General features: G+C 41.3%; 1 protein-coding gene across 7 annotated transcripts in view; it reads left to right on the forward strand.

Moving 5' to 3' along the window:
- The window catches only part of TSNARE1 (t-SNARE domain containing 1), a 508,015-nt gene that overhangs the window by 386,369 nt on the left and 104,575 nt on the right, over positions 1-17,071 (forward strand). Inside the window, exon 12 of one of the 7 annotated variants that reach the window (XM_055705275.1) lies at positions 4,626-4,691. The exons of the other annotated variants lie outside the window; for them this stretch is intronic. Coding sequence (XP_055561250.1) covers positions 4,626-4,685 — 60 coding nt within the window. The 3' untranslated portion in view covers positions 4,686-4,691. The remainder of the gene's footprint in view (positions 1-4,625; positions 4,692-17,071) is intronic. 7 annotated transcript variants of the gene reach the window in all.

Consider the following 17,071-nt stretch of genomic DNA (forward strand, 5'->3'; position numbering starts at 1 on the left):
GCTTGCACTTTCTTTTTCACCACTTCTGAATTTTCTGTATTGATCTATCAGTGAAGGGAAAACCAAAAAAGAACTGAACGAGGATTATGGTCCAGTGCAAAATGTGTTTGGGCAGTACTTCAGGGCAAAAGCTTCCGCCCAGCAAAGGGCCAGAAAACTTACTAGCAGCCCCAGTTTTGTACTCATGAAGAAAAATCGGTTACTGATTTGATGAAAAGAATATTGGTGACTGAAAGGAGTCTGTAGTCCAAAATTAGATTTCATTTAGACATTGCTTATTCTTGAATCGGAATCAAAAGAAAAATCCAGTTTCATTTGGTTTAAGTTCATTGTTTGCTTTTGGCCTCCAGAAATAGTATGCTGAATCTGTGATGTTTTCAGTATTGAAAGAAGGTGACATCCAGGAATCTACTAGGAGCTCCTGAGTCAACATGACCTTTCTGAGATATCAGAGGCTCAAAAAAGGTTTTTCTATGTCTCTTTTTCTGACCTGCTTTAGGAAGCATCCCCCAGTGTGATCCACATCCCTACTATCTAGAGCAAACAAGTTGAAACAATGCCCTTGAAGCTCACCAGTGCCTGCAGGGAGTGAGTAGTTGCTTGTGGTCTGACAGTGAACCCAGCAGCATGGGCAATGGGAGGACTAAAACATGGGGATGAACCTTAAAAGGACGGTTGCTGCACTTAGAGTGAGATGCTGACACTACAGAAAAAGCACAAGAGCCATATTTTGTCACACCTCTGTTTATCTTTTCCTTAGCAGATTTCCTATGTCAAGCTAGAAGCAGTTGTCTAGCATGAGAGCTGTATAGATGGCAAAGAAGTTCCCCATCAGCTATTTTTGGGAAAAATCAATTCTCTCTATATTCAAGAAGCTCTGAGCTTGCTAAGCTCCCTACCTTTTAACCGCAAATTGCTCTAAATATTTTCCCCTTACCACCAATAGAGCACAGGGAAGCAAATCCAGTTTGAGTCTGAGCTGGTATATTTTCAGGCCATTTTAAGCCAGCTGTTATTAACTTATTTTCACCCATGTGTGCAAACGCCTGCCTCTCTTGAAAGCTGTGGAAGTCCTGCTTTGATGATGTGAAGAACAGTCCAGCCCAGAAAGGTCTAAGCCCGATCAGCTGGTGAGCATTTATGCCACCTACTGCCTGCACGGGGAGGATGGGTTGCATCCTGGCACTCCTGCCGGGCGCTGTGTTGCTGGTGATCTAAAACCAGGCACCTGTGAAGTACCCTGCCTTAAAGTGAACACAGAGAGGCAGCGTCAGGAGCAAGAGGGTTTGGGTCCAAACCTGAGCGAGCTGGGAGAAGTGAGGGCCAAAAAGTGACCCCCAAGGATTCTTTGTAATCAGTGGGTATGATTTTAACACCCGCTTTGTTCAAACTGGGCCAGATTTCTTCCAGCAGGGGTTGATCCCCTGGGGAATGACTGTGGGAGAGTAAAGCACCGGCAGCTGCTGTTGCCCAGTCCATCAAGCAGGCTTTGTACGAACTCTTCGGCATTGTACGAGACACGAAATGGCTTGCCTTCAAACTGCTATTGTAATTTTCATCAAAACTGTGCTTTGACTCAACACACTGTATTTAACACAATTTATGACAATATTTCTCCCTCAATAGCTTTTTGTAGAGTATGTGCAACCTATTCTGCAGACTGCTGGTTTCCATACTTGGCATCTATTTTATGGTCTGCATTTTAAATTCCTTTAAGTGCAGGCTGTTGAGGAACAAGTTTCTGAGAGAGAGAGAGATCACTACTCAATCCCAATTCCCTCATGCAGTGGCTGTATACTCTTTATAGGCCAGTACCTTCTCCCCCAGAGACTGCGGCATTTCAGGAGTAGACACAACCATCCCAGCCTATGTAAACCACTTAAAATTACAATGTTCTGTGAGATAATTCTATATATAAGATGGAGTGTTGATGTTGATATGACAGTAACTTTTAGCAGAGATCACAGACCTCTTATACTAGGCATTACCCAATTCCATAGGGAGAATTTGTTCCTGCTTCAGAAAGCTTGCATTGTAAATAGCCATATGAGATAAAGGATGGAGGAATAAACAAAGACAACCACAGAAGATGTGTCTATATTGCCAAATAACTCCCATATCTTGGTCCCCTGATCATCCACATTGCATAAGTATTAACTCTCTGCCATTTGTTTTTGGATTTTTATTTTTTTTTGGGGGGGGGGGCTTGTGTTTGTTTGTTGGGGGGGCAGTGGTATTGAGTGAAACAACTAGTCCACTCCAAGGTGAACCCTGGATGGTTGTGCAATTAATTACCTCTGTCTGAATGGAAACACACCATGTTTAGCTCCTTGCACCATCCAGAGCCCTCCGACGCTCCACTAGACTTATACTGTGAGCCTCCAATGTGAAAGCATAATAATCCATCCTTTTCCAATCATGTCATAAAACCCAGCTCTGGTGGGCAGCAGCAGAGTTTTCATGTGTTTCAGGCTGCTTTGATGTGAAGAAAAAAAACTGACACCCAAACCACAAAATCTTCATAATTATATCTTAGAGCTGCAGAGGCACTGTAAGTCGAGAGCCCACACGGTCACTGGTGGGCCCTGCTGATCCATTTCAGAGGGGCCAGTCCAGGACAGGGGAGAAGCAGCTACTCTGTTCCATGTAGTCAAAATCCCAAAGTAGACATTTTTTAGCAGTGTAATTATAACCGTAATGTAGTCCCACGGCAGAAAAGTTTATTAAACTCCCAGCGTCCTGCTCCCAGCTCCAACTGTCTTGCCACTGAGCACACCTTGGAGAAAGGGGGATGAAGGGAAGATGTAAGTCTAGCATCTTCCCACGGGGTGATCGCAAGGTGGAAAGCCTGAACTGCCATCAAAGAGCAGGATTAGCACTGCAGGCAAAAGCCAGGCACACCGATGACACCTGACAGTGTAATGTACACCAAAAGTCAATTACATCCAAGCACATTTTCAGACATTTTAAGTACTCTAACTTGTGCATAACTGATTACTTTTAGAGCTGAGAATTTGTATTTTCATTATGGCGTTAGCTCAGGTTCAGGTCCATAAGTCAACAGATGAGTGTTGTGCAGGTGAACTCCAGAGGTCATACAACAGAAACAAGCCCGAATCCTTTGACTGAGGTATCACCCCTGTCCTCAGCATGGCCTATACAATCAGAGCATGTTGAGCAGTAGAGCTGACAGGAACAGTGGGAGCGTGAAAACACTAGATTAAAAAGGAGTCTGTCACAAAGATTTCATTTTGTTTTTCCACACCACATATATGCTCCCAGCCCCAAGGCTTTGTTCTGTGTGCATTAAGGGTGATCAGATGGTCTTCTGCAAAGCCTAGGAATCACTTTAATCCCCCAAACTCCTTTGTAATGCATTGGCTTTTCCTAGCCGTCTAGACCCAGCAGCTTGCTGTAGAACTTGGCTGAAGGCATTAAAGGCTTTATGGGATGTTCTGCGATGTGGTGAACTGTACTGTGTCTTTCTTTAAATTCTTGAAGTTCTTAACAGGCTGCACCAGCAAAATACAAAATTTAGTTGGATAGCTTAGGAAGATCGCTTTTTTCTGGTACATACAAAAGCTTAGTAGGAAATCTGGAAGATCTTGTGGCCAGAAGTCTTCAGGTTAATTGCGTATCTCATGATGCCATATTATTATCTGTAATAAAACTTTATTTCAGCCACCGATGTATGTGAACAGTATAACCATGTACATTAGATAGATGCTTTTCTTCCTTACCATTAACTTCATTAATTTAATTTGGCTTTTCTTACAAGAAGTCGTCACACTTGTAAAACATCTTCCATCTGTCTCACCTGCTTATTTAAGAAGCAGAGAGACAGGAGGTTTTCAAACCTTCACAAAACAAAAGCATAAGCTGTAATTTAGGAAATCTACTCAGTAGTCTATCACGCAAAATGCTCATCTCTCCTTTTCTGTCCCTTGTCCTCTTCCCACAGTGCTGTGCTGTACTGTCTCAGCTCTCCAAGCTTCCCTTCCCCCTGTGCTTCCCCTCTCTCTTACTTGCCTGACTTTCCCTATCCCAATCACAAATCTGTCATGCTCTTGTTCAAAATGAAATAGCTTATTCTTCTCTTCTCTTCTATCTTGCTTTGTTCACAAGTCCTCTTGGCCTTCTGATCATTTTCTTTGCCTATTCCTGCCTCCTTCTCTTCTACTACCTACTGTATTTTATTTCATTGCACTTCATTTTATTTCATTTCATTTCATTTCATTTCATTTCTCAGGCAATACAGTCAAACTTGAACACAATATTCAAGGTGAGGGCATCTCATTAAATGAAATAATGGCATTGTGCTAGTTTAGGCGTTACTCTCAGTTCCATGCTTTCTGTACAATATGATTTTCTTTTCATGTGCAACTGCCATTGTGGATGTGGCAGATATATTCATGGAAATGTCCACATTTGGACTCTGAATGGAAGAATGTGAGAGTATCAAAGAGGTTACTGCACACAGCTGTACTACAAGCTCAGAGATGTAGTTCAGCAGACAAAATCTTCACTCTTATTTTCCATGGAAACATTGGTAGAATGGCTGTCTAGCTGTACAGAGATCTTAGGCTGAATAGTTTTGTTTTGTTTTGTTCTGTTTTTCATTGTAGGGGACTTGGAGGTCTAGGGAAGAAAGATTCTTCATCGCTACAGAAATAATCTGGATCTGAGTTCAGGTCAGTTCCTGGCACAGAATGATATTGAATAAGATGCTTTGCCTTGCTGTGCTTTTATTCTCCATCAACAAAACACTTCCTAACCTAATTTCTTATTCACTGGGATGGAAGCTCTCTTCAGCTTGGAGGAGGTGTTCCTTGAATATGAATCACCTTTTCTGACCCCCTCTTTCCTGTAGGACCTTATCCCATGAGACTCTTCCTAGCACATCTTTGGCCTCTTCACTCATCAGTGCCATCAGACTTCTGTCCTTCATGGTAGGATGCTGTAGGATATACAGTGTAGGTGTGATGTAAATACAGTGGAGGCATCTTAGGGGTTAGCAGTGTAAATGTGGACAGGACATTACCAGGGGGACCTTCTCTAGGGCTGGTCTCAGAAGCAACTATGCTGTAAGCAAAGATATGTTAATCTCTTCTGCTGGGTTAGGGAAGTAAAATGCAGAAACTGGTTGCACAGTCAAGTCTAAATTAATTCTAATGAATTTCTAATGACTGTCAGTGGTCAGTGGGCAAAGGATGTTATTTGGGAAGATCAGCAGGAGCATGTTGAGTTCTGCCGAGCAAGGCAGAAAGTAGCATGGCTTGGGCTGCTTTGAAGAAAACCAAGATTTCTAGGAAGTTGTAATACTGTGGTCCAGGGGAAACAGATGAAAATCTGGACATATTGGTATACTGGGGCAGAAAGCTCTAGAATTACTATATACATAAGCCTTGCTTTCTTGGTTTGGCTTGCTTTCTTTGTTTGTTTGTTTAAAAACTAGATCCTACAGCACTTTATTCAGGTTGACTTTATTAACATGTAAAGGCAAATTTCTGCCAGCTGCGCATCTGGCAGGGAGATCAAGTCTCCTCAGAGGAGGTTTGGTTTATGTTTACTCCTTGAAAGTGACAGGGAGACACTGTGGCACCATGTCAACATGGACATTTTCATACAGCTCTTAAACTCATTCCCCTTGTCAAGCCTGCTATATACCTTCCCTCTTACTGTGTGTTAAACCTGTTCCCACAGCAAGCAGTTTCCCAGTTCTAGCATCATTTTTATCCCAGCTGGTGTGTGCAGTTAAAGCCTAAGCACAGACAATCAATTCTGTCTTCACAGAGCTTTCCTGGCTACTTCAAACAATTTGAGAACAAAGTTTATATAAATAGATTCCCTTCATCCCTCCTAATCCTTGCTACATGTTAGGCTAATTTTGTGTATTGTGTTCATGAAAAACATCAGTGATATACAAAAATATAGTAGACTTGTGATTCCTCAAGACAGTTAGAGCAGTGAGTTTCTTGTTTTCCCCTATCAGTAGGTTTAAAAATGCTGGTTTTATGAAAATACTTCCAACAGTGCTTTTATGGGTCTGTGAATGGAAGGGAAGTTTTGAATGGAATGACCTTTACATTTCCACATTCCGCTGTAAATCAGTAGAGTAAGAGAAAATAGTTTTCCACATCTATAAATGTAGAGATTTTTTTTAACCATGGAAAATACCCTTGTGCAACTGCTAGCATCTCCCACACCTCTATCCTCCATTCACTAAAGAAGCACTTGTTAAGTCTGTAGTATGTGCTGGGAAGAATATGTGGCTTATTTAGCTGATACTGCAGCTTGGGAGTTTTCTCCTGTTTGGCTATCTCTTTGTACTCCACTATCCCAATTGCAGGAATTTATAGCCTTCTCTGTGGGCTAAAGCTGGGTTTTAATTGCCACTTTTCCATGAAGAGGACAGTCAGATTAAGTGGGGGGAAAATGCATTTCAGCAGCAGTATGAGTTACACACAATTAGAGGCAAAGCCAAGCGTGTTTACCCCAGAGCTCCCCCTTCCCCAGCAGTCCGTGGCCTCTGATCCCCCCGTCATCTGCTCCTGTTACTCCAGTTCTTCCCTATTTCTGATTCCTCCCTACCTTTGCACCTCCTTTTCTCCCAGTTGTGTGAAAGTGGAGCTTATCTGATGATCTATTTGCCAAGTAACCCTATTTTTAGAGTAGCATGGGCTATAGGGTGCAAGCTAAGCATGAAAAAATACAGCAAATGGAGTGTGTAAGGCAAAACAAAAGTGATACAACATTACACAGTTTATCCAGTTCCTGCTGAAATCGGTAACTGCCATCTTTAGCTTCCGTTGAAAATTCCCAGTTAATATCGGAAATGGAATACTAGAAAGAAAGAGGTGGTGAAACCACAGGTTGCTTCACTCACTGATTTCTTGTCTAAATCTTCATTTAGCTCTGAAAAACATGCAATTTTTCTAACTTCTTAGAGATCTTGTTTTAATACTCAAATACCTCAGCCCAGACCCTTAATTTTTACAAGATATAAAAGTTGTTTTATGCCCAACTGCTTACACATTTAAGCCTCTGAATCCCTCAGTTGGTTTTAGTGCCACTTTGACAATGAAAAGGGCTAATTCAAGATCTATTCTTACATTTATAGCATCATAAAGAATGTTCAGAATAAAGACTTCATTTGCATACATCATAAAAATAAACAAAATAATTTGCATAAAAGACTGCATGTAGCAGTACTTTGAATGGGGAATCTTGGGAAATATGTTTGTAAGATGAGAAAGAGAGAGGGGGTGAAGAAGATGGATGGCTTTCAAGGTATGGGATGCTCTGCTTTTTTATATTGCCGAATCATTTGATATTTTGGAGTTTTGAGGCAGATATGAACTATAAAGATCTCTGGGCTGGGAATCCCTTGAGAGCTGCTAGGTGATGTGTGGCAGCTTCAGGGATTCTCTGGGTTGAAAGTGGTGATCAGTGCTTTTCCTGGTCCAGTCTAGGATTGTACCAGTCTGGCCAAAGCTTGAGAGAAATTCTGGTGACTGATTATGGATAATTAACATGCATCATTTGTCATCTGTGTTTGCATCCCAGATTTCTCTGTGTTGGGATTCAGTATTGCTGAAGTCAGTAGCCTGCATTGGAAGTATGCAGATTTATTTTACAAGGAGAGAATCTAGGTTGGTGGCATACCTTTATGGCATGATGTGGTACCCATTTAGGATCTCCCAGAATTTTACATCAAGAACATGGAAAATAACCCTGACAGCCTACACTGATGGTGTCGATTTTAGTCATGGTTGCGTCACATTTTACTGTCATATCTACCTTTTTTTTTTTAGAATGTAGTTTTGCTTTATGTTTTGATTAATTCTGTGTGCAAGCATTGTCCTCCATGGTGCTCTACTTGAAGCAAATTTGAATCCAGAGGACCACAAATTTAAAAGATAGTAAAAAGAACCAGCTTCTTACAGCTTTTAAAATACTTGGCCACTTTCCTGCTTTGGGACTTTGACGATACCACTCCAGATCTCCCCAGTTCCCTGAGTCTTTCAGACAGGGTCTAGGTTTCTGTGACTCAGTTCTGTCACCTGCCAAATGAAGATTGTCAGAGGCTATGCTGAACAGTGTAAAAGGTGCTGTGCAAATAGGATGGAAATAGAGATCTTCACAGCTAAGTGAAGTAGCATAAAGAGTTAAGTGACAGGTTGTGCCTGTCCTGTGGTCTCCTCTCATCCAGCTAATGAGTGTAAAGCAAAATTGCTGTTGGGATGGAAGAGCCTCAGGAAATGTTTGAGTCCTATGCTTGAGTAGTTATGTCTAAAGCCAGGGCGATTAGCTGGTGCTGTGGGGAAAATCACTCGATACACAGCAGGATTTCACAGCCCTCTCCGTTTCTGCCCTCGTGTAAAGGTTAATGGATCCATGAATTTCTGGAGCACATAGACCTTACCCATGGGCCCTGCTGACAAGGCAGCCCATGAGGACTGCAGGTCTAGCACCTGTCTGTCCACCAGAACACTGCCACTGCAGGGAGGGTCTCCCTGTGGATTCAAGGGAGGGAAGACTGCTACATGCATCATTGTTAGCTGAAACTTTTCACCTGTATTTCATAATAAAGGCTGTGATTATGTCTTCATGTTTTATTAGTTTCGGAAGACTGTGTTATTAGGCATTAGAAATCCCACAGGAAGCAATTTGCAAGATTTGGAGTTTATACTTGTCTTGGCCCAAATCTTCATGCAGACATTTCTCCTTCCCACCCTTTTCCTTGCAATTGAAATGACAAGAAATGTGCTGTGCTTCACACACTGGGGCCATGCAATGTTAATTACAGACACACACACAGACAGGGACAGCTGCATTTTAACAGAGAAGTAAAACATATATGGCTTGACATTCAGTTTTAACCCATTGGTGTAAAACAGCTCATTGTGTGTTGTACTATGATTGCAGTGCCACTGGGACTGGCATCTCTGGAAGCTGAAGCAGCTGAGACTGGAGGAGCATAGACAAATGATGAGACATTGTCACCAGCCTTTGAGGCCCCCTCATTGAACAAATCTGGGTCCCAGGTCCCCCTAGCAGGACAGGTCCAAGCTCTGGGTCTGAGACTTTTGCAAACTAAAGAGCATCTTGCCTGGCCTGTTGTTTCTCCCAGCTGTCAGCACTGAGATCTCGGTGCTGTCGAGAGGAATCTCCACAAAATAAATGGACAAAAGCAAAGAGAAAAAGTGGGGGGCAGGGACTGAGAAAGGCAGTTATGCTTTGTGAGCTCTGCTTGTGAAAAGTTCCATGCCATGCATAGAAAGTTTTGTTTGCTCTCCAGTACATACCACTCTCTTTTATATAGGCCAGCAATTTTGTGCCTGAAAATTGAAATGTTGTGCACTTTTAGGATATTAATATTTTTGCCAGGCATGGTATATTTTCAGCTTTGAAACAGAATCCCCTTTAGCTGATTGCCAGCAGCACGTTACAATGAACAAGACAGCCGGTTTGGGTGTGATGCTAGCAACACCAGCTAGTAATTTATACCATATTACACAGCAGGGCAGGAGCAGCTAATGAAGTGCTACCTAAGTAAATAGTCATTTGTGTGGCTCAGATTAAACCTTTGGAAGTATTTCCAGCAGAGCATATAGCGCTAATGAATCTCATTATTACAAATTGCCAAGCAGCGCCAAGTGTATGGGGAGACCTTGCCAGTCAGCCCTCTGCGGCCACAAATCTTGCAGCTGTAACAGCATGGACATAGCTTGCACCACAAAGAAGAAGAATCCTCGAGATGAGCTCTGCAAAGGCAGTCAGCTTGGATGCAGCATCCCTCTCTCCTCTTCTGCTATCTGCCTGTCATCCTGAATATCTCCAGTTTCCAGCCTTCCTCTCTTTCTCCCTGACCTCACTTTTACCGTCTGTTCTCACATTCTTCCCTCTCCAAGAGTAGCTCTTCTTTGATTTTTTTAATTTTTTTTTCTCACCCCACCCCCTCCCCCCAACGTCTCTGCTGAATCATAGCAGAGAAATGGAAAATAAAGAGTATCCAGCACAATAAAGATCATCCTTTGTCCAGTTCTCCTGGCTTCTTTGCTAGAGATAATACAGAAACAATCAAGCCAAATAAGATCAGCCTGTGAGGTTTCTATCACTTTTTTTTCCTCTTCTTCACCTTATTAATATTGCAGCTGTCGCACTTTATAATCTCATGCGTTAGCTTTACCCAGGCATGCAGCTCTGTGTTGATTCGTTTATTTTAATCAAAGTTTTGCCTACTGATATTTTTCCCTGTCCAGGCTGGAACAGAGAAAATGAAATCTCAACAGAAAATGCACACACAAATCGTTAATATTTGACCTCTGGAAAGAACTCATTTATTAAACATTTTTTCATCCCTTCAGGGTATTCAGAGACATAGTTTCTTTGTGTGTTATTTTGGCAGTAATACTAGAGCATTTCCCCATGGGCTTCTCTAAGTGATCTCAAGTGTACACTAATAGCCCTTTGCCTTTGGCTTCCATGAGTATACACACACTTAGTCACAGGATCCCCTTTGGGTGATGTGGTGGTTTTTTTAGGTGTGGGTGTTGTTTTGTAGGTTGGTTTTTTTTCATTTTTGGATTTTTCTGGGTTTTTTTGTTGTTGTTGGGTTTGTTTCTACAGCTTACAAGAAGATGGTTTGTTACTGTTTCAGTATGAAGTATAGGAGCTTTCTGCTGCAGCTCTGGAGTTTTAACAGATGGAGAATATTAAACCTTCATATATATATATATACACACACACACATATACATTTCAGAGTGTAAAAGGATTGATTGCCACAGAGCAAGACACTAAAAGCTAGTTGCTGTTTTTTCTCATACTGAAGCATGTTTCCCTCCTGATGGTAAATAGCTCCAGAAAGATGTTGACATACTGATTGTCTACTCATATCATTCTGGGTGGCGGAAGCCCTTATTGACAATTTAGAGATTGAAGGGCTTGGAAGTACATATTAAAGAAAATTTAAAATCCAATCAAAGCAACATAATAAAAACACAAACCAGAACTGCAAGCGCTACACTAAGCACTAAATCTTCAGTGGGGGTGTTTCAACAAGCTGTCTGTCAAAGTTTAGCTGAAGAAACCTTCTCCATTCCTGGGTGGAAAAGGGGATATTTCTGATGAAGAAGGACATGGGATCGTGTTGTGAAGTAGTGTTGCTGGGCTCACATGGCCAAATTCAAGGGTTCCTGGACTAGTGGGAATTTTAAAATGTTAGAATTGGTAGAAAGAATAGTTTCCACAGCTTGAAGGTTGAGCAATAACTGTGGACCAGTCTCTGGTCTTCACAGCAGCATGGGATGTGGGACATTTCTAGTCCCCGTGTGTCAGATAGTGCCAGAAGACTTTTTGAGTTGGAGAAGGGAAAGATCTGGGCCCGTGCAGGAGGGCTGGTTAGTTTGGTCATGCTGGTATGGATTTATATCCTCTTCTCTGTTCCTTTCAAAAGTATGAAGTATCTGGACAACCTGTAGATTAGATCAGACCCAAGGGATCTGCATATACCAGTTTATGCCAGAAAAAAAAATAAGAGTGCAGGTGTCTGCTTTCCTACCTTGCCCTACTTCCCACATACAACCCCAACCTCAGCCCGGTTGCCCTGCAAGACCAGCTCTTTGCTCGCACTCCCTGGGCTACCAGGCACTTGCTGGGGGCCAGAGTCAGTGTCTTCTCCATTTCAGAGCTGCCCAGCCATGCACATGCTACATTTTTAAGGGGCACAGAAGGAGATCTATGTGCAGCACTGAGCCCATGAAGAAGCAATTAGCAATGATTTCTAAGTTTTCTTCGTTAAGCTCTCATTGTATCTCACCAGCCCACTCTTTCCCTCCACCCCATCCTTCAACAGCCAGTCCTTTCCCGAGATCTATTAATATCCTGTGATTTACCTACATACAAAGTATGTTACTTTCAATTCCCACTGGGCATATAAAACAGATGTCCCTTTTCAAGGGATTTATCAGCAATTACAAATAATGCAGTGTAAATAAGTTTTCCAAGACCTTCAATTATGCTCATTAGCTTAAAGATAATGAGACGTGGGATCAAATTTAAATCCACTAGCCTACCAATTTGGGATGAAGAGCCTTGCTTAAGTCCACAGCTTTAACATCTGAATGTGAAGCCAGTACAACAAGGCACTCTAGGTATTTGAGGCAAAGCTCCTCAGGTTTTTACTAGGAGCTTTGTATGAACTAAGTTCATGACTCAAGCTTTCATATTTTTACCCCAGATACCACTCAACTTAGTCTTGTTTGTTCCTTTAAAAGGGGATGCTATTTTAGGTCCGCAGGGGTGTAAAGTCTTTAAAGAACACCCTCTTCAAGGGAAATCGCAGGGCAACGCAAATGTTAAGGTTCTGCTTCTGGGGAGAGAGGATATGTTTAGCTGTGGCCTACCCAGGTATTTTTAGTTGCACATACATCAGGTGATATAGCTAAGAGTACATCTGGACACTACAAGTCCTGTGTCTCCTTAGACCTCTCATGGTTAGAGTTGTTGGGGAAAAAACCTCAAACCAACCAAAAAAAAACCCCACAAAAACAACCAACCCACAAAAAAACCCAAACCAAACCAAAAAAACACCAGAAAAGCCCCCATGTGTATTGTAGATAGGTCTATTTCAGCAGCTCCACTTACGTTCATCAGAACCATTTCTGCAAGCTGATAGTTGCAGTGCTGTTTCTTCCTTCTACTTCCCACAGGAAGATCTCAAAATCCTGTCAAATATCTATACCAATATACATGCACATGTGTATCTTCTGCCACAGATCCTTTTGCCTTAAAGATTGGAATGCTTAACAGAGTAGCTTCATTTGTGGCTGGCTATTAGTAAGAACAAGGGAGAAGAAGGAGCTGATGCACAGAGAAATACTTTCTTACCCTTCTCAGTTTCTCATCTTCAAGGAGGATGTGTCTACTGATCTACCCCAAACATATCTCAGGGATACTCAGGATAACTAATATGTATTTAATATGCTGATTTGCTGTTGTTGGATCTTTGTTGAAGCTCCAGAGGAGATGAGACAGGATTAAATACATATCACGGAGATAAAAAAAGGTATGTCTACTGCAGAAATGCAAAGCAGCCTTTGAAGTCTGTGGGGGGTATGACTGTTTCCTCCAACTCAGAATTTGTGTCAGATTATTTAATTAATTTTAAGACTGTATATTAACATACTTTTTTAATAGTGGTGCTTTAAGCAAGTAAGTCAATGAGTAGTTTGTAATAGAACTACCACATTAAACTTCTGCTCCCTGTGTCATGATCAATAATAGATCACCATCTCCACTGCTCAGTGTAAAGTGGAAGTACACCTCTCCCAAAAGATGATCTGCCTAACACAGGAATTATTTTTCCCCCCTTAATATATATTTAGAATAGAAAGATAGGTAGAATCTATTCTGGTGAAATTATGTCTCTCTATACTTCTATAATAGATACAAAAATGAGCAAAAGGAATGTTGAAGATGATATTCTGTGGCCACATCCAAGAATGAGAGGCATCCTGGAAAATTCCAAAATGTGTTTTTATATTTCATCACCCAGTAAAAGGTGCCCAAATTGACTTTAGAAGTACATTGTTGTTATTAGGAGTTGCTATAATAAGCAGAATCAACCAGCAGCTATTTCCTAATGGGGTTTTATAATTGCTTGTTGGATATTTCCAGTTTTTGGCTCAGAGCCCTTTGTTCTTGTTGCTAACAGAAAAAGTGTAATAACCAGTAGCTGCAGCCTACTGTGGAGGACACCATCCAAGTTAGGAGAATATGTAATGAGCAGTTTTGATTCACATTCTCTTAGTCTTTAGAAAATAATTCTAGTCTTTAAAAGGCTCCATGCACCACTTAACTCAGTAATTGGCAAAAGGGGATGGAAATACAACATTCTGCAAGCAAAGTTGCACATTTCAGATAACTCTTATGAGGAGAGCGGGCACTCTGTCACATATTTGTAACTTCTTTCCAGTACTCAATAACCATTTGATATCAGTCAGTCAACAGAATCTTGCTCTGCCTTGCATGGAAGGATGCTGCCTTCGTGGTCTCAGGAGTATGTTACAGGCATGGTCACACGGGGCTCTTCCACATCGTATTTTAAGAGTTAGGCTGGGCAGGAATTTAATGGTTGTAGGACAGAGTAACACAGATGCTTTTCAAGTTCATAGGGAAGAGATTTCCACATGAAGGTGTCCACAGGCTAGAAGGGTCACAAAAATGGCTGTTGTCCATACAGCTCCCACCTACCATATGGTGCAGCAGTCTTCAGAAAAAAATGTTGTGAATAGGGCATATCTCACCTAACTTTAGGTATTTATAGTGTTGGTGTCTGTACCTGGTACCCATAGGTATCTAGGTTCCTATTCAAGTCACTGACATTTAAGATGGAAGTCATCTCGGAAAGTACAAACATCTGTGGTATGGTGAGAAGGTTCATGTCCTCAAGTCCACTGCTCACCAGCTCATCATTAAGTATGCTTGGGTCTTTTGGGAAGGGAGGGAGGGAGGAAGGAAGGGAGGAAGGAAGGGAGGAAGAGAGGGAGGAAGGGAGGAAGGGAGGGAGGAAGGGAGGAAAGGAAGGCAGGAAGGAAGGAAGGTAGGAAGGGAGGAAGGGAGGAAGGAAGGAAGGAAGGAAAGGAAGGAAGGAAGGAAGGAAGGAAGGAAGGAAGGAAGGAAGGAAGGAAGGAAGGAAGGAAGGAAGGAAGGAAGGAAGGAAGGAAGGAAGGAAGGAAAAACGTCATACAGTGTATCTTTAGCTACCATTTTTTATTCAAGGCGTAGGATTTCATGCCCAAATGCAAAGCACAGCAGGTCCTCATTTGTGTGGATTCTGACTGCTTTTTACTTTTTCAGGGAGGCTAAAATTTGAAGGAATTAACTGAACTTAAATGCATTGTTATGGTTTGCTAATCTCAAGCCAGTGTTTTCAGGAAAACTCGCAGGTATTGAAAGCAAAGCCCCTGCCGAACTGACACCCTCTCTCAATTTACTTAACCTTCTGTAGTCATCCAGGAGTTTATGCTCCAACAAGAGATTTTTTAAGGTACAAAATCTTGCTTTCTAGTTCACTGAACACATGGGGAGCCTTTTGTTGTCGTTATCTGCACTGTATCTTCAGGGAAAAAAGCAAATTTATAAGTGAAGAGGTTTGTGACATTCATGTCCAAAAGTCAGGGAAGCAAACAAGCAGAGAGATAAAACATTCCTGACAGGACTAAGTTCAATATTACAAAATGGAGAGGAAAACAAATTCAGAGGGAATTAATGCATCAGGGAATGTGAAACTAAAATTAAATCAGTTAGTTTCTCCAATGCTTGCATATTCTTTATGGAGAGTTCAATTATGGTGAGATTATTAATTTGTTAAGTGATTAATGTAAGATTATATTAGAATAGACAGATTTCTCATTACAGATATCCTGGTTTATCTCATCTCTGCCAGCTACAGTGTCAAATCTTGGAATGTTTAAATTCTACTCCTCCTGTAGAAAAGGGAAACTTTCTATTCTTCTAGACAAACATGTAATACTTGTTTGGAGGCACACTTAGATATTTGGACTATAATTTGGATACTGGAAATTAATTTTCAGTTGCTGAAAGATGTCACATGTCTGGCGGATCTTGGGAAAAGTGGTTTACCTTTATCTGTCTTTTTGTATATTTTTTAGTTGTGCCGGTATTTTCTATGCAAATTAAAGATACTACTTTTCTGGTTCATCATGTTTGTTCTTTCACTATACCATAATCTCTTTGGGGGAGGTGTGACAAGATGACAGATGACACATTGTTTAGGAAAAAAACTGTGAATTCAGGTTAGACTTAGTTAATACACAAAGCTAAAACCAAGCAAAATCTGTGTGTTTTTTCTTTTTTCTTTTTTTTTTAATTCAGAATAATGTTAGTAATGAAATTTAAATTGATTTCTTTGTTTGGTTTAATCAGACCTCAAAAACCTTACGGTAAACTATGTTCTAATCTAAGTCAGGCAAAATACAGTCTTGCACTTACACTGGGAGAATTTTTAGCCAACCAAACTTCAGCCTAGCTCCATTAAGGAACGATGGCCCACTGATTGATTGCCTCCTGACTGAAATCCGTGGCTAAGCTTTCCAGGAAAACTCCATGAGTTTCAACTCCCCAAGTTGTCATAGTGTCATCTAAATGTCAGGATTTGCCTTTGTCAGGAAATGCCTCCTCCCTTCACGTCTTGAGACCTGGCATATACTGGAGAAGCAAAAGGTGAAGGCAGTATTATAAACTGAAAGTATGAAAGACATGAAATACTGTTTGGGTGATGCCAAAGCCCTGTCTTTGAGGGGCATATGTTTCCCCGAGTGTTGTTGGAGGTTCAGGTGCTGCAGTTTTTAATATAGGAAAGCTTAAGTAACTTTATAAATCCTCCTAAGGAAACAACTGCAACCTACAATGTGCTGCTCTGCCAAAGTACTTGACAAAATTTGGGTAAGAGAAGCAGCATAGCATTTTCTATGGTGCAGGAGAGCTCGCTTACCTTTGTATCTGTGCATAGCACCACTCCTCCCTGAAGAAATCAGGAATACAGACATCATTCAGGATCAGTGGGGTTCTGTCAGTAAGGTTTGATTGAGTGAAAGGAGAAAATTTGAGACAAAGAGGAGTATCCATAAGATACCACAACCAACCTTCACCTAAATACTGGAGGCAGTGGGGAAAACCTCCCTCTGGTTCCATCCACTTCTCACTTGTCCATGGCCCATAGCGGTGCAGATTAACATCTTCATGGCCTGATTCAGTTCCTACTTGAGCAGCAATTCTCTCTCTGTGTATTTTTTTCCTTGCTTAAGTGAAGTGTTTAGTCCCGGCTGTCATAATTAAGGAGAAGATTTTGCAGCATAATATTTCCCAAGGATGTTTATCCTTTCCTGAGATAAAGATCAGAGGTTATTTTGCTTTTGCTGGAATTTCATTTCCCTGCAAATTGTCCTAGTATATTTTGATTTTTTAGAGGATTTTTTGTTGTGGGTTTTTTTTGGGGTGGTGGTGGTGTGTTTGTTGTTTTTTTTACAAGAGGGCTTCTGATA

Source organism: Falco cherrug, chromosome 3, assembly GCF_023634085.1.
Source record: "Falco cherrug isolate bFalChe1 chromosome 3, bFalChe1.pri, whole genome shotgun sequence".
Classification (NCBI taxonomy): Eukaryota; Metazoa; Chordata; class Aves; order Falconiformes; family Falconidae; genus Falco; species Falco cherrug.